The sequence below is a fragment of the Phalacrocorax carbo genome, chromosome 9 (genome assembly GCF_963921805.1).
Source record: "Phalacrocorax carbo chromosome 9, bPhaCar2.1, whole genome shotgun sequence".
Taxonomy (NCBI): Eukaryota; Metazoa; Chordata; class Aves; order Suliformes; family Phalacrocoracidae; genus Phalacrocorax; species Phalacrocorax carbo.
Genome location: NC_087521.1, coordinates 1,060,790 through 1,084,919, shown reverse-complemented (window position 1 = coordinate 1,084,919; position 24,130 = coordinate 1,060,790). Strand labels below are relative to the sequence as shown.

General features: G+C 43.6%; 1 protein-coding gene across 6 annotated transcripts in view; it reads left to right on the top strand.

The window, feature by feature from the left end:
• Window positions 1–23,459, top strand: part of RAD51B (RAD51 paralog B) — a 479,852-nt gene extending 456,393 nt beyond the window's left edge. For 3 of the 6 annotated variants that reach the window (XM_064460053.1, XM_064460054.1, XM_064460052.1), the window contains exons 11-12: window positions 15,692–15,819; window positions 16,903–16,971. In XM_064460053.1, coding sequence (XP_064316123.1) covers window positions 15,692–15,807 — 116 coding nt within the window. In that variant the 3' untranslated portion in view covers window positions 15,808–15,819; window positions 16,903–16,971. Of the gene's footprint in view, window positions 1–15,691; window positions 15,820–16,902 lie in introns of all 6 variants that reach the window. The other 3 variants (XM_064460061.1, XM_064460055.1, XM_064460057.1) reach the window with 3 other exon arrangements.
• Window positions 23,460–24,130: the final 671 nt, after the last annotated feature.

Here is a 24,130-nt window from a genome sequence, read left to right as displayed (position 1 = left end):
GTGAAATAGCGATAGTTTGATGTCGCTAAAACTGGCTCTGCCAAGAGGTGGATATATAAAGGCTATTTCCAATTTTTATTGATAGCTACACAGTTTGGAATCATATACTAGTATGTATGAATGAGTGGAAATTATTTGTTTACAAGACCAATGTAAACTTTGTGCATATTCTTTTATTAGTACCAGCGTATATGATAATATCTCATATATAGCGTTGTAGGGATGTATAAGTGTAAATCCTACCAGTGTCTAATACATCAGACTGTATAATAAATAATAACCACCAATAGAATGAATTATACCTGACCTGACCAGTATTGAGTAGCAACTAACATTTCTCTATTTACCTACCTGGTTATCTTAGGAATTTGTATGGCTCTGTAGCCATGGTACAGAGATATCTCCAAACCTCTGAACCTTTGATGTACCTGTTCTCTCCACACAGGTCTGATGTGTATTCGTACAATTATCCCTGTATAGGTGTGCCACTGAAGTCCTAAGATGAATGACTAACCCAGAATAACCTCAGAGGTCTATGACCTCTTGATTCACCTACTGGCTGTGAAGAATTACTCTCTCTTGTGCATAGATGGGAAGATGAGTCATAACGAACTAAATTTACATGCCCATAAGCACATAGATAGCAACAGAGATGGAATCAAAACTCATGGTGTACAGATCCTCAGTCCCTGGCTGGGTGCATTAAATTACTCTCTCCTGTCTTCAGTGAACTGATCATATTTGGTAAAACAGCTAGCAGTTGTTGCTCTTTGCCGTGCAATGCTTCTGTGATGTGTGTGAAGGGGACTTAGCAAATAATTGCTTATAAAAAGCTAAATTAAGTGGGGAACAGGGCAGTTACTTAGTACATTGACAACTGAACTTATCAGCCCTTTTACTAAACTGCCACATGAATTTGGGCAATTACTTCACATCCATAGGCTGACATTTTTCTAATTTCATATAGGGATAATAACATACTTGGAAGTCCAGGTGCAAAAATCGCCATATAGTCCTGCTCCACTTCTCACTTAAGACAATGGAATGAGAGAGAAAAGGGAAGGAACAGGGAGAATAATAAATTTTCCCATTTTGTTGAATGAAGTTTCTGTGATACAACTCAGAAATCTCACTCTTGAAACAAGAATGGCCCATAAGAACATTTTCACTTTAAGTTTTATATTTGCAACAGACATGTTGATGCAGGGCTGTTGCGCTAGGGAAGGTGTAGACTTTGCAGCTGTGGTTTAGGGGTTCTGCACCCCTCGTCAATCAGCACTGGATGGAGCCCTTTGGGTCTGTCTCAGAGCTGGTTTTCCTTTCCTCCAAATACAGTGTAGGACTGTGAAATTGGGCTATATGTAGCAGACATAGACCTTCACTTTCAGAGCAAAAATTACTATGAAAGGGTTAACACGACTAATGGCAACACTTCAGTAAAATTGAAGGAGGTGGAACTTAAGTCCCAAGTCTTAATAAAATGCAGGTGTTTTATTGTTAGGTTAAAAACTCCTTAAGACTCCAGCAAACATATAAAAACGAGAAAAAAAATGTGCTATTGAATAAGAAAGTTGGAAAGGCAACAACAGGCTGTGCAAGCCGTTTACAGAGAGCGCAGGATTCACTGGCTAAGGCCTACATTAAAGTTCATGGAGGGAAAACAAAACATAAATATTAGTTGAAAGACACCTCTCACAGCATGCATCTGGCCTCCAAGATATTACACCTGGGATTAACTTTTGACATTCTCCTTTCCACCATCGTGGCTTTGCTGCCTTACCGGCTCCCTGCTGAGTATTTATACTCTCATTTTTCAACCTTTCTGTCTTCTTGTTTCCTAGTCTGTCTGGGGACTCGACAGGGTGATGGGCACCATGAACATTGCAGTCGCAGTACAGTGATAGCTCCACTATGCCTGCAGCTGCTTTTCTATCAGGAATAGGACTATTGGGGGGGGGGGGGGGGAACTGCTTTAGAAGTAGCTAATAAAAGGAAGTTGTAAAGAAATCACTAATCACTGCTTTCTCCTCTTTCACTTCCCTTCCTTAGCAGAAGATTTGGGGGACCACTTTTCAGAAATTTGCACTGTTTAGGTCACAGAGTTAAGGGATTACACTGAACTTTGAGCTTTAGCTTCAAGTTCCTAAGGTATTTGACGAATAGAAGTAGCTATGACTTACTAACGGGAAGTGAAACATGAAGAACCAGAGAAGTCTAAACGTACTTATGGTGGCCCAAGGCCTAAGATTACTGCATTGTCATCCCCATGGGCCTTAATTAGTGTCGTGGCAATGGGCTGGGTATTTTTGGTACCTATATAGTGAAAATAGTTAACTAATTGCCATCCATAAAAACTCATCCCGCCGGGAGAAAGTTGGGCACCAATTTCCCTGGCCTTAGCCTTGGTAATATAGAACAGCTGTCATCACTAGAGGGCAGGGTCAGAAATAGTCCATGGAGTACCTGATAGGAAGCAAAAGAGTACCTGTTGGGTTTTCATGCAAGAGTTCCACAACTGCAACTTAGTAGGAGACAGAGAAGTGACAGTGAAGATGTTTAATCTGCCAGTCATTTAATTTAGAAGACTGACAGGTGAGATACAAACAGTACTAAGCAAAAAAAAAATCTAAATAACATATAGAAAAGTCTAAGGGAATTAATAAAAATTAAACTGATGGAGCTTTTGAGCTTATAAACATGAGTACATGTTCACATGGAGCAGAGTGCTCAGGACATCTTAAGGAAATAATTCAGAAAATCAAAGAACAAAAATCAAGATCCTCCGTAATCACAGCAGGAAACCCAAAAAAGCCCCAGCTGTGTGCCCTCTGTGCACCATTGCACTGCATCCTTGCTGTGGTCGCTGTACTGGACCATCTGAACTGATGGGCTGGAATACAGGCATCGAGCAGATAGAGCAGAGGTGAAGGATGAGGGTGCAGTGTAGGCTGACCCTCTTCTTCACATACTTCTGAGAATAACCATTCTTGACTGCCAGGCATCATCGATGTATTTTTAAGAAGCATCTTATGAAGATGCAGTGGAAATGCAGACTGCAGATTGAGAGAGGGGCGAAGAGTAGAAATCTTCATTAAGAGTGTCTCAAAAATCCTTGTAGGAGTCTTTCTGTTGGCCCGAATGTGGCCACTGAGGAATGATAAGGCCCTTCAGGAAAATCAAACAGGAGACATCTCTGTCAGCGTTTGCTAGCTGCTCCCAAATTTAGATCTTCCCCGGCCTTCTGCTTTCCTCCTTCACTTTGTAAGACTGCTTTTCATCCCACTCCTACTTTCCTTTGCAGCTGCCAGTTCCTGTTACTAGTGTCAGCAGTCCTCAATCTTCTCAGACAGCCCTGCTGTTGTTTGTGTGTTTCCAAATTAGCTTGTGTCAACTTTGAAATAATAATGATGTCAGTCATTGAAAAACTCAAGACAAGTGCTTTATATTAGTACTAAGTATTAGCAATAGTCACTAGTGTTGGGCCTAATGTTTATCCTTGCAGGTACTGTTAACTCTTCCATATCACACAAGAGAGAGGAAGATTTTTTCCTCTAAACTAACTCACTACTTTCTGTGCTGCAAAATTGTCTTGTATTTGACTTAAAGAACTCACTGATAACCTTTGCATCCTGTTTCTTATTCCTCCATCTTTGCATGATGAAAGTTCCCCTTCCAAATTTAATTTTCTTCATGGATATTTATTTCAAATGCCAGAAATGTAAACAAAACTCCTTTGTAGCTTTCTTCTGTACATATAAAATGACATAGTTAACTACTTGTAAAAGAAGCAAAGATCCCCATTTAAAAGAACAATAAATAGGTAACTCATTGAGGAGGGTGGCACCAAAACTGAAATTATGCCAATGGCACAGAGAACAGACGAGATTAATTTCAGAATATTGAAGAAGAACAAAACCTTGACTTTTATGCTGCTCACCCTATAGTATCTTAGTGCCTTTTAAGAAATGGTTAAGGAAATTTTTAACCTTATCTTCCAGTTTTTTTACGTGGAGAAAAGAATGTCTACCCTAATTTATTTTTTATTTCTTCTAGCCTAGCCTAAAAGGTTTCAGCATTGTACCTTTTACAGGTGATCTGTAGCTTTTTTAATGGGAGTGAAATGCCTGAAGTCCTTACATGCAGAGCAGCAGGACCCAATGGTCTTCATTTCACAATAGGTTAGGAATGGATTTAAAGGGCAGTGGTGCAGATGCCTCCACCCAAGCCAGGGCTCAGAAGGGATAGGTACAAGTAGTACAAAACTGTTTGCTTTCCCTTTCCCTTGAATTACTGTGGGATACTCACAAACATCTAATTGAAACTATTGTATGTATGCTTAACTTGGAGATTTCTGTGGTTTCTTGAAACCATTACACAGGAGCACCAAGGAAAATACAGGGGAGTCACTGAAGAAAAATACAAATGATTTAGAAAAGCATAGCAACCAGAGAATACATTTCCCATAATACAACAGTCAAAGGTCATGAGATCACAGATGCTCAGTTCCTCATGCATATCTTCTATTCTCTCCACTTGCATGCTTGCTCTGGAGAGGGCAAGGATTTAATGAGGATGAGGCTAGCTTTAGCAGTTCTCACCCTTCCTCACACCCTGCATCTGAAAGAGCATTGAAAGCCTCTTAGGTTGGAATAGACACACATTGAACTGTCCCACTGCACACATACAATCTGGGGTTTTCACATCAGGTACAAAAATACAAGGTGACTGTTCTCTTCCGGCTACCCTGGATGTGAACAAAGCTGTTGAATCAAAGATTTATGGAATTTAGGGGTGGAAAGACGTTTCTCCATTGCATCTGTCTTTTCAGCCTGCAGTAGCAGCCCTTCTCAGAGTCTCACAGTTTCAATTAGTCAGTTCATTATTCCTAGCTCCTTAAGAAGAAATCCTGTTCAGACAAAACAGCGCACTATTTACAGGAAGCTTGGCAGGGTCAAAAAGTGACTGTAAAACTGATCTCTTGTTAAAACACGTACAGTATCTGCTCTGATGCAGATACTATTAGAACTTGGCAATTTCTGATTTGCAAGCAAGGCCTTGAAGGTGATTTCAGAGGCAGATTTGTTAAACTTGGTGACATTGTGTTATCACTTGTCATTAGCAGAGCTAACTTAGTTACTCCAAGCCCCACTTAATCTATCCAGCTCACTACCCACAGCTTCTGACCTACTTAGTCACTTCCTGTCTTTGATTTTTGCCTTAAAGCCCCTTTTCTGTGCTGGCCTGTGACTGCCATTTAATCTTAATCAAACTTCCTTGGACTTCCATTACTGTCAAGTACAACTCCTCTCACCATAACACCCACCCTTCTGAGTGCAAGAAAACTGATTTACAACCAACAGTCTGCCTCTTCTCTTAGGTTTTAAGTTCGTCTTTGTTTTTCTTCCTGTATGAGTCATTCCTTCCTCTTCTCCGAGACATTGTGCTACGCTTTCTGTTCCCCCTTGCTCTGTCAATGGCTGAGAAGCTGCCGTGCATGCCTTCATTGCAGAGGTCTGGTGAGTATTAGCGTGTGTCCCCAGCTGCCATATGCAGATTCAGAAAAAGCTGAACGCAAAGAAATTGAGCTGGCCACAGGCTTCTACAGAAAGTCAGCTAGTTCACTATGCTTTTGCCTCTGACCAGAAATGATGACCTACTCTGTTCCCTTACGCTTTTCTTAAGAGCTACTTACGCAAAACACAGCTGTTTAGTCTACGCCTCCCAAACCTAGCACCTCCCCTGCTACTTCAGGGCACCTGTTAACTATACAGATGCTTTAAGGTGGGACCAGCTTAAGGACTTTTCCAGTGCTCACTGGTTCGCTCATGCTGCAGCAACATGCCTTTGAAATAGACTTCTTCAGCCAGTTTCCTTCTACGACCAGAATCCAATTTCAAGATGTACAATGGTGACTGTTGCCTGTGCAGTGGCATTCCTGAGCTGGTGAGGTCTGTTGTTTTTCGAGTTTCTTTCACCAGCACAGCGAAGTTCAGAGATGTGGCCCTGCATTCTTTGAATCTCAGATACAAAACGTTTGATAGCAACGGCAGCTGTGTGTAACACGTAGGAGAGATTTGTTCAGTCTCTCCTTGCACACATGCTCTCTCCTGGCTCTTTTTTCAATATACCCAGTTCTGCTTTTCCTTCTTCCTTCTACTTCTGTGCTCATCAGCACTCATATACTTTTGGGTTTTGTTGTTGTTGTTAACATATGGAGGTTATACGATCCATCACTGAGTGCAGCCTTGTCGTCTTAATAAGTAGAAAATCCCGCATGTTTTGGAAGGAGGAATTAGCTACAGGCCATTGTCATTATGCCTCTCCTTCAACTTATCTCAGCTTAAACTGTATTTTTGAACTGCAGTCACTATGCGGCATTGTAAATTGAAAACAACCACTTGAGCCCTTTCCAGCAAGGCTTTGAGTGGCCCTGATACTAGGCATGGAGGAGAGATAAGCAGTGCATTGAAGTTGTAGTATCACTGTAGCTGAGGGCAAGGAATGAATGGAAACATACCCTCCCTCTGGCACTGCCTGGCTCTGGATGAGGGGAGAGGAATGGGCCGAGCAGCTTGGGTTCACACGCGTGGCAGGACCCAGCGGCCTCACAGCTGATGACAGATTAGAGTCAGGTCCTGGTTAGTGGGAAGACTGTGATTAGATCTCAGCAGCATCTGCCTCTAGCACTAAAGGAATTACTGCTGTGGGCTGTGATTTTCTCAGCAAACTTTAATTATACCAGGAACCTCATTCCTGCCATTTTTCTTGACAACTTAAGTGCAAAAAAAATGTGGGTGAGGGTGCAGGGAAGCAGAAACTGTGGAAGGCGCAGGAAAAAGACACCTGTTTATTTTTGTTCAGCTCATTCCAATTGTTTTCTCTCTGCTTCCTAGATTCACATGAGTCACAGACTGGTTTTTCCTAAGGGTCAGTGCCAAGGTTTAACTCCCTGGAGCTGTCCTGCCATCCACCTGATGTTAGTAGGACACTGATGCCCTGTGGCTTCTTAGATGACTGTGGCGGTGCTTGCAGAAGGTGCCACGCCAACCTCTGGCCTGGCAGTGCCCCGTCCCTCCTCCCATGGGAACAGCGGTGAGGGGTGCCGAACTCTGATCACAGCTGTTCTCGGGACACCCCCAGGAAGGTATGGCCTGGGCAGAAGTGTGAGATATTGGAGCTTGGGCAGGGTGAGTTTGAACCTCACTCCCAATGGCCTGTCTAGACTAGGATTTAAGAGTTTGAGCTTCAGAAGTGTTAGACTGTATATAGGAACTCTCTGTTTTAAAAGATGTAGAAAGGCAGCATAAGTCTGAACTCCAAATAACACCTTGTAAGTTTTGCCAAAATGACAATGCCAAAAAAGAGCAAGATTCCTTTGCAAGATTTCTCTACCAGAAAAAACCTTTTTGTTTGTGCAGTTGTTACTCCATACAAACCCATTTGCCATCAGTGTTGTCTTTGCTCAGAATATAAGAAGAAACAGATTTTTTTTCAATTTAAACCTAGGAGAGGAGGAGAAATATCTAAGAGTAGAGTTTGCCAACACAGTGTTACCATCTAATACTTAAAATGTAGACAAGTTCAAAATGATTCAAACTAATCTATGTGCTCCTTTCTTAACTTTCCTCAGGTCTTTAATGTGAATGTTTAGTATACTTTGAAGGCAAGAGTGTCTTGTCGAGGTTAAACAATTTTACCTCAATGCTATACTCACCTAGAAGAAAGCCAAATTGTTCCTTACTAGCATGCCTGCCCTCCATCCCACAGCATGTCTGGCAGCGCAGCCAGGGATTAGAGTGTGGCAGCAGCAACTCAACTCTTGAGGCTGAAAGCACTGGGAGGCAGTGTGTTGGCAAGCAGATCCCTGTCTCCAGAGCCAAGTCTGCAGATTCTGCTAGGAAAGACACACGTCTGGAATTGGCACAACTTGCTGTGGACAAAGAGGAGAGAAAGGAAGGGTTAGAAGGGAAGTGGAAAGAACGCTTCTTACACATTTCGCTTTCTTTTCCATCTGCTCATGTGATGTTGCTGTAAGCTATTAAACAGCTGCAGTGCTCTGCCCCAGAAGGGACTGTTTCAGTAGAGATGGAGAATGATTCCCACAGCTAAGCACTTTGGGAGCGCCCGAGAATGAAAGGGGTGATAGGAATAACGTTTTTCCGATTGACTGTAATGCTAAATACAAGTGGGGCAACAGCACTTGGGGCAGTAGCCAGAGATGTTGTTCTGGCTCCTCAGACCTGAAGCCCCTGGCAGGCAGCGGCTACTGCTGGGTACTTCTGACTCATCCTTTGCACAATAGGTGAGTCCCTCTTGTCTTTTGCCTTCCAGGCAGAACCTCCCAGCTCTCCCGTGCTGGTTCTGAAATTCAAGGAGAGCAGATTATTCAAGCAAAAGGTGTTTGCAGACTTCTAGAGTTTGTAGCTTGGGGAGATAAGGGTAGCGAAGGAGGAGCAGGAGAAGAAGGAGCGGTGTATTGCAACTGCTAAAGGCTGAGCAAAAGAGCATTTTTTTTCCATCCATTCAGCTGCTCAGCTATTTCCTGCATTGTTCCTGCAGTCAGCATGCTCCACCTGCTTTTACTTAACCATTTCCTGTTTACGGCTTCCAAAAACTTCCTGGTGAAATCACTAATCTGCCACAATATCAGCCTTCGCTGTCCCTTTTGGGCAGGTTTCATTCATTTTTTTTCTCTCTCTCTCCTCGGTACACAGACCTTTCAGGTGGAGGAGCTGTGTGCTCTGTGTGCATGTCTGCATGCGTGTGCGTGTGCATGCAGTCAGAGGAAAGTACGTGCTCACCCAGTAGTTCTTTCTGCCTCCATATGCCCCTTTTTTTCTTCTCCTAGTGCTTGCCACTTTTGGTGAAGCTGAGCAAAGAAGCAAGGGTAGGACTGAAGGCAGGTTCCCCTTTCTGTAGAATAGAGGGCTCCATATATTGAGAAGAAAGGCTCCTCCCATTACTTTCAAGCATCTGAGAACTCTCCCACAGATGAGGGATTTGTTACCTGGACAGCTTGCCCAAGCTTCAAAATATTTTCTAGCTTTGAGAACAGTGAGGCAATTTCTTGTAGTCTGCTGTTCAGTTTCTCAAATGTGAAAGGCGAGGTGTGAGGAGCAGGAAGGATCAACCAAAAAAAAATAAATCTCTTTCTTACAGTGTAGATGGCTCCCACAAGTCCCCATCTCACACTTAGTCACGTCTTGTAGAAATCACTAGAAAAGCATGCAAGTCTACTCTCCTTAGCCATGCTGTAGATAACACTGCAGCCACCACTACAACAAAATTTATTTGATACTGCTTTTGCCGTTTGTTTACTTTTTTTATTTCTCTTCTGGAGCAGTGAAAATATATTTTTCAGTTTCCTCTCCGGTTCTCATGCTCTTGCACAGCGCTGCAATGTTTGGGTTGCACTGAGCACTGGAGGGGAATGTTCCCTTCTTAAAATAAATCATGGAAACATTTCTGTTGGAATCAGGGCTTGCAGAAGTTTATTTCTGGGGTTTTTTTTTAATAAGAAGAATGTCGGACCAGCTTTGACCTGATACCATAGCCCTTTAAAAGGAACAGGCTTGTGATGCATGCCAGTGTATATTTACTGACATGTATATATGTACATGTGTATATATGTATGTGGTGTGTGTATATATAAATATATATGTATATACACACACACGGGCACACACAGCAGTATACATGCATATACAGTCATACTGGTATAACTGAGCATTGAAATCATCCTCTAAGAATGCTGGACATGTTGGCCCTGTCTCCATCAGACATATCTGCAAATTCCTTAACTAGCCCTGCTGCAAGTGAGGATAAACCAGGGTGCTTAGTCTGCTGACTGAGACGTAGAGGGCGTAGGTCTGTAAACACACACCAGCTCTGTCACTGAGCTGTTTCACACTTCTGTAATTATCTTGATTGGCTCAGAGTCAGACACACTTCTGAATATTTTAAGAAGTATACTAGACCCTTCCCCCCCCCCCCCCCCCCCCCCCCCCATTTTAACTGTAACACAAATATGCACAGGTAGCATTTCTGATGGGCTAGGATGTATGATCTGGGCATCGCTGGTGTCTGCTATAGGCATACATAGCACAACCCCACATAGATCAGAGCTCGCTGAAGTATCCTTCATAGAATCATAGAATTATTAAGGTTGGAAAAGACCTCTAGGATCATCAAGTCCAACCATCAACCCAACACCACCAGGCCTCCTAAACCTGTTCTGAAGTGCCACAGCTACACAGCTTTTAAATACCTCCAGGGATGGCGACTCCACCACCTCCCTGGGCAGCCTGTGCCAGGGCCTGACCACTCTTTCGGTAAAGAAATTTTTCATAATATCCAGTCTAAACCTCCCCTGACGCAGCTTGAGGCCATTTCCTCTCATTCTATTGCTAGTGACCTGGGAGAAGAGACCAACACCCCCCTCACTACAACCTCCTTTCAGGTAGCTGTAGAGAGCGATAAGGTGTCCCCTCAGCCTCCCCTTCTCCAGACTAAACAACCCCAGCTCCCTCAGCTGCTCCTCACAAGACTTGTTCTCCAGACCCTTCACCAGCTTCGTTGCCCTTCTCTGGACACGCTCCAGCACCTCAATGTCCTCCTTGCAGTGAGGGGCCCAAACCTGCCCACAGTACTTGAGGTGGGGCCTCACCAGTGCCGAGCACAGGGGCACGATCACCTCCCTGCTCCTGCTGGCCACACCATTCCTGATACAAGCCAGGATGCTGTTGCCTTTCTTGGCCACCTTCAAGCTGTCTGTGAGCAGCTATTGAACTTTCTTTTTAATCAGATAAAGGAAGCAGTTGTTTTCTGCACAGAAGTGTCTTTCAGATTGGCCCAAGTATGTAAAATTGTTACTTTGGTTCCCATCCAGTCCAATTCAATAGTTTGTGTCAGGGTGCTTGTCATCAGTGGCATTTGCCCAGGGTGGGTCATACCCACCCAGGCAATGATCTGAAAGAGCCTTCAAACCTTTTTCATCTTCATTATATAGGATATGGCCCTGGTAAATTCACGACCATATTGTACCACACAGCTCTTCCTTCAGCAGCGCCTTCTCTTCTAACCAGCTTTCAGCACAAGAGGAAGCTACTTCCAAAGAGACTCTCTGGTTCAGTGCCCATCTTTGTTTTCCAGGTGTTTCTTTGGTCACACCGTTTTCCAGTTACACTGCAAATTTGGGTGCACTCAATATATTTTTGCCTCCCTCCTCCATCCCTAAAATGGAGGAAAGCTGAACTATATGAAAATGTAGTGAGAATGAGACCCTCAAGGAATATCACAGGGAGGTGTAGAGGACCGTGCAGGACTTTTTTCCAGGAAATGGGTAGAAGGTTCATCACATGAGTCACTGAAACCTTAGATGACTAAATTCTTGAAGAATAAACTGTCAGGAATATGATACTGGACAGGACAGTTGTGGGGGGAGAAGAAAACTTCTTAAATAGCTTGTTTGTTGGTTTTTTTTTCAATTCATTCCTGAGGAAATTGCTGCGTCTCTGGCCAGGGACGGGGGCAGCGTGCAGGCGGTGCCAGCTCTCCTGTGCAGAGGCAGCAGGGAGGCATGCAGGGGTGCACAGCCCTGCTGATCCAGGCCCCAGCACTCCTGCCGGAGGGCTGAGAGGAGCTCAGGAGCACTCCATGGCCATCCTGCCCAAGTGAATAAAGTAAGACAGGGTCACATATGCCGTCTGAATCAATTTGCCTCTTTTTTTGTATACCAGCAGGTATGAAACCAAGAAGAAATGAAGGTATTAAAACTCTAATTCTAATCTCCTTTTAAAAATTTCTCTTCCTATACCTGCTCCAACCAGTAAACCAAGTTGTATCAATAAAATTGGCCAAAAGCTCTGAATTTTAATTTCAGAGAAGGTCTTAAGATCTTAAGTGCCAGTAACAACAGATGCAGTCAGACTCCCTCCACAGCTATCTCCAGAGGAGCTGAACCAGCATTAGCAGCAGTGAGAAATGTTTGCAGTAGTATCTGAGTGTGGAGAAACCCCAATGTTCCAGCACGCCTCTGCCAGTTCCCATTTTGGTGAGTTTGACCCAGACCATTTAATGTTTTAACATTAGCCTCATAATGTCATTTACGTAATGATCACTCATTTGGTTCCCATTAAAATCATGGCATTTCTTCTGCAAACCACTGTTTGTAAAAATCAAGCCACCCAGTTTTTTCATTAGATTGTAATACAGGAAATAAGAAGTCTGTCTGAAGGATGCACACTGTAATTCTCAAACAGAGAGTAGGGGGCTTTTTTTCCCTTCTTGGACGTACAAAGTTCAGCTCTCAGAAGAGGAACATGAAAGATCTGTTAAGCGTTGCTGAATCTATCTCCTGCAAAAACACAGTGTAGTTACTCCCCAGTAAGTGCTCCACAGACACTATATTGATAAAAAGATACTCTAGCTCTTCGTAGTCAGAGTGGCAAGAATCCTCTTAAAATTGTAGACGTGGTAGGCGTAGCTCTCACAGGTTGTCCCAGCACCACTACCTTTCAAGGCGGTGCAGAACAGTTGCTTGTATCATATGTACTGGCACTTTGAAGGAGTCTGTTTCAGATGCCTCAAACAATGGGCGTTTCACCGCTTCCTGTGGGAGCCTGCTCTGCAGCCTAACTCGTTTTACCATCTGGAACGTTTTCCTGAGTGTCTGCCCGCTTTTAACTTTCTTTTAACTGTGCACCCACTATGTCTTCTGAAAGGTGGCTCGTCAAATGTTTCTGTTGGGTGGAATTCACGTTACGTGGTGCTTTTTTAGTTTTTATGAGGATCAAGAAAACCCTGAAAGATTGATAGCTTTTTCTTCCTCAGAAATAATAAGCAATTAATAATGTATTACTGCTTTTCTAGCCATTCATCTCAGCGATTTACAAGGAAGGTCAACATTGTTATACTCTTTTTACAGATGGGAAAAACTGAAGCACAGGGCAGGAAACAACTTGCCCAGGATCATTCAATGAGCCTATGGCAAGACTTGGATTTTTAACCAGGTCTCCACAATAGTGTCCTACTTCTTTTTTACTCTTTTTTTCTTTCTTTTTTTTTTTTTTTTATTTTTTGTCCAGTTCAGTTCCCTTTGGCTTTGTTGGAGTACCTAGGAAGGGCGAGCTTTCCATGAACTTTATTCAGAATTGTCATATTGTAACTCAAAGGTCAGCTTGTTGAATATTTAACAGTTACTATCTTTCCAATGTGTTGGTTAAGCATCCTAATTAAGTAGTGATAAATAAAACCAACAAAGCATTTTAACAGACTGATTCAGTCCCTAGGGCCTCCAAGCTGAATTTCCTTCAGCCTGCCTGTGTTTTCCCCGTTGCGGGTTGTCCAGATTGAACACAGTATATATCAAGCACACTCTTATCAGTGCACTGCAGGGAGATTTCCTTCCTCCTCAGTGCCACCATGCTTACTTCACCTGTCGTATTTCCCTTAGCTGTGGTTTTCGGTAAGTGTGTTTCTCATAATCTGGATAGCTGCTGAATTATAAATCTTCCCGTTTGGAACAAAAACACTGCAATCTGTACAGCACGATGCACTGGGTAGAGAACAACACCCAGCCTAGCACTGACCAGGCTCACCTGGGCATCGAAAGCAGTCTGGCCCTAGCAGCACGGAGCTCTCCATGGGCTGCTAGCTGGCAGGGTGTTCCTCCTACCTGCCTTAAAGCTTCTCCCTGTCCAGCCTGTCATTTTGGTGAATATCTTTACTGGGACTAGATCCACCTGAACACAGTGTAAGACGAGTTTTGTTCCTCACCTTCCCATGAGAATGGCCAGGGAAGGCAGCCACAGCCATGTGCTTGCAGGTCTCATAACTGCCCCACACTGATTGGACACCGAACTGACAACACCCATCATGTGCAAGGTGCAGCACTCTGTATGGATCGAGAAATGTAAAATCAGAGTTCTAGAATTAGAATTTACTCTGACACAGAGTTTAAAAAATACTATTATATCTGAGGGGTAACACATAGATTTTCCTGGCTGCTGAACACTTTCAAAGTATGCCAGTAAGTGAAGCTCCTACCATCTGAGTTATTCCCGCCACTGCTCCTTCAGGCCTCCTTTATTCCAGATATCACTGAGTCAGTCAGTGTCTGAGGATTTACTGAAAGCTGCAAAACTGCTGTTAAATCACTGTAGTCAACGTTGTCTTTGCTTTCAGATTGAGTTTGAGAAATTACCAGTGGTGTCATGCTTATGTCTCCAGGCCATGTGAATAGAGGAAGCTAAGAAGCAACAATAGACTACAGAAAGCAGGGAAATCCCCCTCAAACTTCTCCCGGAGTACCTCAAACTGAAGCTGATTTGCATACATACACTACAAATAACTTAACAATGGCTCCTAGCCCCATGAAAGGGTTACATGTGCTTGCTTATGATCATTTAGGCCAGTTCCACCAGTAGAATTGCTCAGGGAAAATAAAAAAGACTGAATCAAAGCTTGTATATAAATCTAAGCGGTATTATGTAGCAGCAGCCTACTGGGTAATGCTATTCCACACAAGATCAGTGGGAAATACTCAATACCTATTAGTAGCTAGCAGTTATTCTAGAAAACCAGTGCTAAAAAGCTATGTTAAACTTTATAATTTGTTATTATGGATGGGTGGTATCATTCTTCAACCAAACTTGCAACTAAGCTTCCTATACAAACCCTGTTTGGTGGAAATGGACCTTACTGAAAAACAGAATAAAGCTATAGTATCCCGTAGTTGAAACCTGTGGCCAGCTGCTTCACAGAATCTGAGAGTCATTAGGCCTGGAATTCCTGAGAGATGCTGTTCAAAAAGCAGTGGTGTTAAACAGACATCCAAAATTCCTGTGGTTTTTTTTAAACATCATGGTTTAACAGAAACAAACAAGTGAGCAAAAAAGAGATAGCATATTGAAAATGCATTTTTACTGAGTTATCTCAGGCTCAAAAATGTAGTTGGCTAATATGACACTACAAAAATCTTTGACTTTATCTTTGGTGCACTAAGAACGACAATGTTTCTAAGCCTAGTACATGATGACTACAGAATGCCTAAACTCTTCTTGAAGACAGATGGTATTTTCTGTTCCCCCTGAGAGAGTGGGCTTTTGGGGGGTTTGTTTGTTTGACTAGGATAAGAATATATAGTTCCCAAAGGCTTGCTAAGAGCTGTTTCTTTGGAAGGAATTTTCTCACCTACTCCCTTTCCTAGCCTTCTATTGAAACAAGTTCTCAGATACATTCCCTGCCAGCCCTCTCCCAAAGCTAGACAGAGTATAGACAACTGCACTGATTCTTTAGGCTCTCACAGTAAATTCACAGAAGGATTGTGTGTGTGTTTCTGTGATTTTCTGTACATTTTCTCGGTTGTCAAGCCAGCTCTATATTAAAGTTAACTGTAGTTGGGTAGGGATATAATTTTAAACAATGCTGTAGATGTGTAGAGGTGCTTCTGTCGGTATAGCATATTCCCTTGAGGAATTAATCAAAGGTGTATTGGCAAAAGTGGGGTTTGTTCTACCTGCATTAGTGTTATTATTATTGTCAGTATAGTTATATCAGGACAGCTATATGAGCAACTCTCTTCTAGTGTAGTTGCTTTTCATATAGTTCACAAACAGGGCTAGAAAGGATGAGGAAAACTGAGCCACAGCTTCCCTTTACAACTGATGTAAGCCTTGTGTTTCTTCTACAGTATCACCTCTGTTAATATCAATAATATCATGGCCTGTTGCAGTGGAATACCTGGCCTTTCACCCTCCCTCTTTCAGCTTTATCAACTTTCTTCAGAGGTTTGATACAGAACAATAGGATTCAGCCCAGGTATGAACTGGCTGTTCTGCAGAGCCCTTCAGGCAGCTGAGGCCTCCCTGTGCTACGATGGAGCTTGTCCCAGTGGGTCAGCTGTAGAGATCGGAAGAGGAGAATGACATATTTGAATAGGCCTGGGACACCTTGCAATGCAGCTAATAGCGGCAAACATGTGGACATGACATGATCTCACTGGTGATTCATTAGTACCTTGGATGTTTTTGTCCTGATAACTATGTGCGTTTCTTCAGTTTGTATTCTTTTAATCAGCTCACAGGTTGATCAGGAAGGCTTTCATTTTGTTTTTTAATCTCTCCTCTTGCAAACAACAGCCCATTTGGTACATAACGTGTCTAATCACAGTAATATAATATCCTGTATTTACATAGAAAACTTCATCCCAAAGCGCTTTACAGCCTGGCACTGACATGGGACTAAGATTAGAAGAGGAGCAGCTCATACGGATTAGGAAGTAGGCTCTGCTCTCAGCCAAGGTGTTAGTAAAGAATGTAGGGTGGAGCCATAATATTTTCTCTGAATCCAAGACAATTTGCTAATAGTTGGAAAATATATTGGTATAAGCTGTGCTCTGTTTAACTCTAAGGAAATGTGTTTGAACTGTAGAAAATAAGCTGTGGTAGAGAATGTCAGTTGTCTTGCGTGTCCCATTGTCTGTTCATAGGCACTGGCTACCAAAAACCAGTTTTGTTGGAAAACTAGGGTGATGCAAAGGTCCCCAGCAAGTAAACAGTGGCCTCTGGGGAGCTCTGCCACAGGATGGTAGAGGGGCTTGCACTAGTCTAAGGTTTGGCTCCAGAGCACAAAAGTAGCATCAGAAACTTTGCCAGCCAAAATGGGAAGGAGAGTCTGGACACTGGTAACTAGAAGGACAGCCAGGCAGGCAGCGGAAAAAGGATCATAAGTTAATCCATTTTCAGCAAGCCTGTGAAATTAATCCATACTAAACTAATTACTTTGATTTGTTTTGTGGATTTAATGGGTTTCCAAGTAGTTGTTCACTGGAGGAAATGGTAACTTTGTGATCTCATTCTGACACATTGGCATTGAGGTGTCTGCCTTTATGGTGTGTTTCAGATGGAAAGGATCAAACAGATTTAACCTGGGAAGGAACCAATCCTGTTCTGCAGACCATACGAGTGAGGAACACTGCCTTGAAAGATACTTGATGCTGCTTTACCCAGCACTTTTGGTGAGACTCCGAGCAATGCATCCAATCTATAGAAAGGACAAGAGAAACCTCCACTAAGAATGAATGAAAGACAACATTGGTTTTCAAAAATCTGGTGAAGCAGACAGTGAGCGTTCTTCTTCTTTTGTCTCTTTAAAGACGTAACTTTAAAACCAAGTACTGTTCTTTGTATGAGCAGGGCCATGTTTAACTCTGAACTTATGGAGATCCTGTATTTTGTTCAGGTTGATTTAATTGACATAGTAATAAAAGCCTCTGAACAACACACATGCTACTGAAGAAGCAGAGGCCACACTTGCCTTCCTAATTCACCCCAACACCTCACCAGTCTGGAGGTACTGGCAGTCAAACACACAAGAGAGCTTGGTGTCTACATCCTATAACAGAGTGAAATGTTTGCTTCAGCTTTTTAAGAGAAATTATAAACCCACTCGTTGGCTTGATTAAGAAGCAATAGTTCAGTGGCCTGAGAGGCTGGTTCTGCCCTTTGCAGTCGCAGGGAAAGCCTCCCTGAGCAACCTCTTGAAAAGCAGAGTACCCTGTACAGAAACACGGGAGGTCTGGAGTACTGCCAGAGCAAGGAAAGCAGCTGCAGTGGGGCCACCTGTGGAGGTGAGGTGAGCAGGTTGCCATGTGCTGTTCGCTAGGAACTCTTTGGGTGACAAGAGAGTCCCTTGGGGAGCACATGGTCCTATTAAAAGGTACTGCACAGCCTGATTGTGGCAGTGCAAGAGACTGAGAAGCTGATGGGATGTAGAAGTTGATTTTGCATCACTCCCATCCACCAAACAGGACGGTATGAAGAAGGCTACTCTGCAGCTATCTACTTACATGCCCGCTCACGCAGCTTTGGGCTCTCCTTTAACAAGGAAGTTTCCATCACAACAAGGAAGCTACTCCGTTTCAATAACCTACTTTTAAAAGCTAATACATTTCACCTTGGGGAAGAGCAATTCTCCAGCTTCAGTTTTACCAGTTTTGTGCTTTGAAGAGGCCTTTGTAAAATTTAATTTTAATTTTAACTAAAGTTTAGGTTTTCTTCTTGACAGTGCTGCACTACTGCCATTCAGTCAAACCTTGCTGAACTCGCTTGTAGCCATTTTATCTGAGTATCTTGTAAATATTTGGTAGAGCACTCAGACACAGAAGTGTTTTTTGCTCTTACAGTCACATGCATGGCTCCAGGACCTTTCAGAAGCACAAAAGGCTGAAGTCAGGGAAAATTCCACTGAGATGCATTTGAGTCTCCAGGGAGCAACTGAACTCTGTTTAGACTAAAATTTCTCATTGCTTCCTCCTGTTTTTTTTTTAAAAAAAAACATGGAAGGATAGAGAGGGGAAGCTGGATGGTAGGTTTTTTTTTTATTATTATAAACACAGCAAGCACTCTTTTACTTATTTCTGTTGTATTGCAGGACCATTTGCAGTTGGAGAGGGAAATAAGCTTTTTAATGCTTTCTGTACTACCTGGGAAATTTCCATCTGAGTTCTAAAATGTTTTACAAGCATTAATGAATTAAAACTTAATCCCCTTCTTCTCAGCCCTGAGAAGCAAGTACTAAATAGAGTTTAAAGACAGGGCTAATGAGACTGAAAGAGTTGTGCCTTGCCTGAAGTCACATGGGCAGGGTGGCAAGAGGACTCTTGAGTCCCAGTTTTCTACCTTACACCACAGACAATGCACATTCCCTCCCTTGTCAAGGCTTGCTGTACTACCCCTTCTGAGATACAGTGAAAATATGCTGGCATCGTACTTTGCAATAACATTGTTTTTCCCCCTTGGAACAGAGAGACTACTCACAGCTGCTGTCCCATGGGATTAAGATGTTGAAAAGATCAGAGAGGGATGGGGTGGGGGGCGGGAAGCAAGTCACTGCTCTGCCTGCCCTGGGCATGTTCTGCCTCCACTGCTGCCGGTAGAGTTGCTGAACTATTGGGAGCAACCTCAAACATTTTTGTATGTACTTCCATATAATATTCAGGCAAGACTGTGGTAAAAATGCCATAATCAAAGCGAGAACTTGGCTGACAAGAAAATTGGACAGATGAGCCACTAAGTCATTCCTGTATTGAATATGTGTGATTTCATCATCCTTCTGTATGTGACCTGCATTTCTTACTGCTTCTTATTATCAGAATCCTATAGCTACTGCTGCAGCCATCTCTTTCACCCCTTCAGAAGAGAGGGATAATCCATCAGCCAGTTCATCTCCAGTGGTATGAGTCAGGTTTTACCAGGGGAATTAATGGTCAGTTGAAGAGAGTTGTTCCCAAGAGGGCTGACCAAAAAGCAATGTGCACGTGAGTCATGAAGTGGAAGAGAAGGAAACAAATATATAGATTTAAAGGCTTTGAATTATTTCTTTTCCCTTAGCTTCCCTTGTCCACACCGATCAATAACCAGACATGCAAAAGCTGGAAATGTATTGATGGTGGCTGGTATAAGCAGGATCAAGAGTTTCTCCTACTGTGCAAGCAAACCTGAAGTCAGTCAGCCCCCAAAACCAGATCAGTGTGTACCAGATCAGCTATTCCAGCTCTTGTAGGTGAGAGATGCTGGGAGAAAAATCAGATCACAGCGCAGGAGCCTCCTCCTGTCTCTTCTGTGACCCTGCGGTATACCCTGGCACGGGTGCCTTTGGCCTCTTCATGCTGTTACCTTCTATGACAAGGCCTCAGCGCTGGTCCTTGGGTACGCATCTTCTGTAGCACCCTTCCCTGCAGAGGATCCCGACTCACTGGAAATGCTGTGCACAGTGCTCATTTCATTTCCCGCTGAAAGGCAGCCAGGCCTGAGGTGAACATGGCAAGTGCCTCGCTGCGCCTGGCAACTCCACACAGCTGCTGAAAACAAGTGGGGAAGAAAGCAGTGTACAAACCCAGGGGAATTTTCACATAGGCAGGATGTAATTAGCAGAGCTGGAATTCGGCCAGGATGCTGGGCTTGCAGGTAACACACTGGGATCTTTCATAATTCAAATGCTCAGGATCTCCTGTTTCCATCTTACCTGGAAGATGTCAGAAGACCATTCCCTATTTAATGTTCCTGGGCATCCCTTGAACATCTGACATAAAGGAAAAAGTGTCTAATGATGCTGCACCTGCAGCGCTTCTCCACCAGCAACTGCCCACACTGAACAGCAGCTGAAAGGATCACATCCTGACAGAGCTACAGCTGCATCGCAGTAAAACATGCCACAGCTGCCTCCATGCCTTGGGGTTCACTTCACCCTGAATTCTCATTACTCAGTTTCCAGGCCACAAATCCCCACCAAACAGAAAGAAAAGATGATAAAATTAGAGCAGCCACTCACACGTAAAACACAAGAGAGAGATTACCATTAGGTGCTGGTTCAACCTTGTTCTCTGCCACTTGAAATAGTACCAAATCGGTATCAGACAACAGAGAATTAGATGAAGCACTTCTCCCCAGTGCAGATGAGTGAGCTTTTCCAACTGGCCTTGCTGGTAATACAGAGAGCATTAAGAGCTCGTGCCTCCTCCTTCCTTCCAGCAGAGAAATCACGTTCAAAGCAGCAAAGCATTTTTTCCCCTTCATGATCTCACTTTCCATATAAGCAATCTTTGTGTTTACTACGAGGATGTTGAATATCCACAAAAGGCCAGGGAAGTCATTCATGAAACTCACGTGTGGAAAGTCCACACAACTTTCTACCACAACGTGGCCCACGGTCTGAAATATACATCACTGCAAACCTTTAACCCCTCGTCTGTCAGACCTGCAACCTTGTAGAGTTCAAAGAGCTGACTTCCTCCCTGCGGTGCAGTGCGTGCAAGCAAAGCAAGGCGTGTTCCTGACATCCGAGAAAGCAGAATCTCTGCATCAGTAAGTCACAAAAAAGGGATCCCTCCTGTGCCTGTGAAGGCTCCCTGTATTGGCTTTTGGTTTGTTTGGGGTTTTCGTATGCCCAGGCTGCCATGCATGTCCCCCTCTTTGTCAAGCGTTGCTTAATACAACAACTGACCAAACTTGCTGAGAGTACCTCGGTCAGTGGGATTAACAAACCTGCGGACTGACTCGAACAGCAAAGTGAGTCAGAGAGAGTAAAGTACAGGCAGCTGTGCACAACAGGAAATCCAGCACTAATAAATAAAACGCCTTATACCCAGAAAGAGGAAATAAACAGCAGCAGCACAAACTGAGGGGCAGAAGAGAGGGACGCAGCATAATTGCAGTGCGGGAATCACTGCAGTACAGTGAGCTTGTTTTTACAGAATGTTGTCCTGCTTTGTTATGTGTTCAGACTGCGCAAAAAAGTGGGGGAGTGGAAGCACTGCTCAAAGAGAGGGTCTTAGTCAGAAGTTGTCAACAGCCAGTGTAATTAAGGAAGCAGCCAGAGCGCACACAACCTGAGCCGCCGCCAAAGCAAAATGAAAGCATTTTTTGTTTGCAGCCGTAGCCCTGAAGGATAATAAAAGATGGTTCTACTGTGCCAAGCGAGGAGCTGCAGGGACACCATTTCTAGGCAGTGAATGCCCTGCTCCCATCTTTCCAAAATTACATGCTGTGGGGAGGCAGCAAGTTACTCTTCCTACGTGTGCTTTCTAAGCACATGCCTGCACACCCCATCTGCCTGCAGCAGCTACCTCAGGAGGCCAGCCACCAAGCAGGTGAGCCCTCAGCCATCATGCTAACAACAGAGGTGGCACCGCCTGAGCTCTGCCCCTCAGCCGATGGGCTGTTTTGGCACTGCTTGGCCTGATTGCTGAATCAGCAACCCTTACTTTTCCCCCCTTGCACTCAGCCGTGGGTGCGCCATGGCCCCATGGCATTGCCAGCACCAGTGAGAGCTGCCACATTCAGAAGAGCTGCATGCTGCTCTTGTCCCAAGGGCGGCTGTGTTTAGGAGGCTCACTGGTGCCTTGGCAAGGAGCTTCATGCACGGCATGTAGTCTTCTTGCTGCTGGTAGCATCTTTCACCTGGAATGGCTGCGCGGCCTGCACCCATGCGGCGGCGGGCACTGGGGAGTGGTGGGTGGACTGGCAGAGCCAAGGGTGTCAGCACGGACCTTCTCAGCTGTTGGGACGGTATTGTGAGGCTTTCACCGGTGGCTGTAGACACTCACGTGCAGGTTCAGCAAAAGGAAAGAAGTTATTCACGAATTGTATGCATATTTCTGAATTAATTCGTTGAGTGGTCTTTGCCTTTCACCCTCCCCCTTGAGCCCTGTGCACATTGCCGGCATTCTCTCTCAATCCCGTATAATAATTCTCAGGTCTCCGCAAGCCACTGCCTGCCAATGGAGCCCACGGTCACTGGACCACCAGCATGGTCACATGAAATGTTACACGCAAAGGTTTAATGCTCTCTTCTGACCCCAGCCTCCGTTCCCCGGCAGTGGTTTCCTAATCAGGTGCCAGGGAAGCTTTGCACCGGGCAGGGCGCTAAGAAGGCAGCTATTTAGCTGCAGCGTTTCCAGAGTCTTTGAGCTCTCTCCTAAGCTGTAAATACAAGCAGTGGAGCCAGGTGAATGTCTGACAAGGCTGCCATTTAGACCTGAAGAAAAAAAAAACCTGCTGCTTTCCAACCTGATGCATATTGCTGTTGCCCCACTTTCTCTAGCCTAACTGCCATACTAGTGGTTAATTGCTTCAGCAGGGTATGGAAATCATGTCTTAAAGCCTGTATACAGGGTACACTGCTATTATCCAGTATAATTTTAACCTTCACTGGACATTGCCAATATGTTTCTTCCTAGAGAATCAAAAAAGAAAATACAGCCCTTTCCTTAAAGCCTTCCATTACCAAATTCTAGATGATAGTGCAGGTATTTAATGCATCACACAACCTGTGAAAGTGACCAAATATTTGCTTTCACAGCCCTCCTTCCTGTGCAACATCAGAGAAAACACATATTTTGGAGAATCTCAAATGAAAGTGATTTTTTATTAACTATTGATGAAAAGCAGATATGTTCAAAAGCTGTTTCTGATATATAGGCAGTGACAGTCGTTTCCTTGCTATCGCTGTAACGTGAGGGAGTGCAAGTATCATCTCCTGCAGAAAAAGTTCTTGTTCTCCGCCTGATGCTTCCACGTAGGATTTAATGAATTCATTAATTCCGTCTCAGCTTTGGAAAGCATGGGACTTGCATCTGGTTGTCAGGGCTCAGTGTTCATATGGGTTTCACAGGGCCCACAGAAAGATGTGCTAGTTGCACCTCTGAGCCAAGCAGTTGGGTGATCAAACTGAACATTTGGTTTCAGTTTTGGTTCTTTTTTTTTTTTTTTGAGGGGAGGGGGCAGGTTGGTTATGAACTTCAACCTATACATGCATTTTTGTAGGTTTAAGTGAAAAGACCATGGCAAAGCTTTAATTTACAGTCTATTTATATTGTTCTGTTTTAAGCTTCATCGTTACCAACATAACTTTCAAAAACAAACAAAAAAACCCAAATAAAATTGACAGTATTTTTCAAATTCTCTACTTCTCACATGCATTCAAAAGTGTAAGCCTGTTCTGCTTGACTGGCTGGCTGCTTGATTATTGCTTTGTATTTTATTACATTGTTTAATTCTTAATTGTAAGCCTCCAAAATCATAAAATCTGAGTTCTAGTCTCAGTCAACACTCCGATGTAACTACTGAAAAGTGGCTTGTCTGACACTTTAGTGTATATGGCATTTAACATACTTTGCTTAAGCTGGATATTTCCAACTCAATCCAAACAGGAGACTTGAAAAATCCTGCTTCTCCCAGATAGAGCGTACCCGAATAATATAGGAATGACTTTTCTCGCTGAAAAGCATTAACAAAATACATGTATATATATTGGGGTTTAATCACCTGGCGCTGCCTGTTTATTTAAAGGAAAAATTATTTAATCCTTCAGGAAGGATTCAAACTACCGGTGAGAAAGGAGATAAGGCTGAGCACCGAAATGGTAACGTTTATAGAAGGAAACAAGAGTCAGTGATGTCTGTGCCGGTGATCTGGCATTGACCACCCTGATACATGACGGCCAGGAGACCAGCGAGGAGGATTTTCCATTTCTGGAAAGTGCTGTGAAACAGGGGAGCCTACTGATCACCCAATTGCCTTTGCTTCCATGAAGTATTGTCTTCAAGATAATGCTTGACATCCATTCAGTC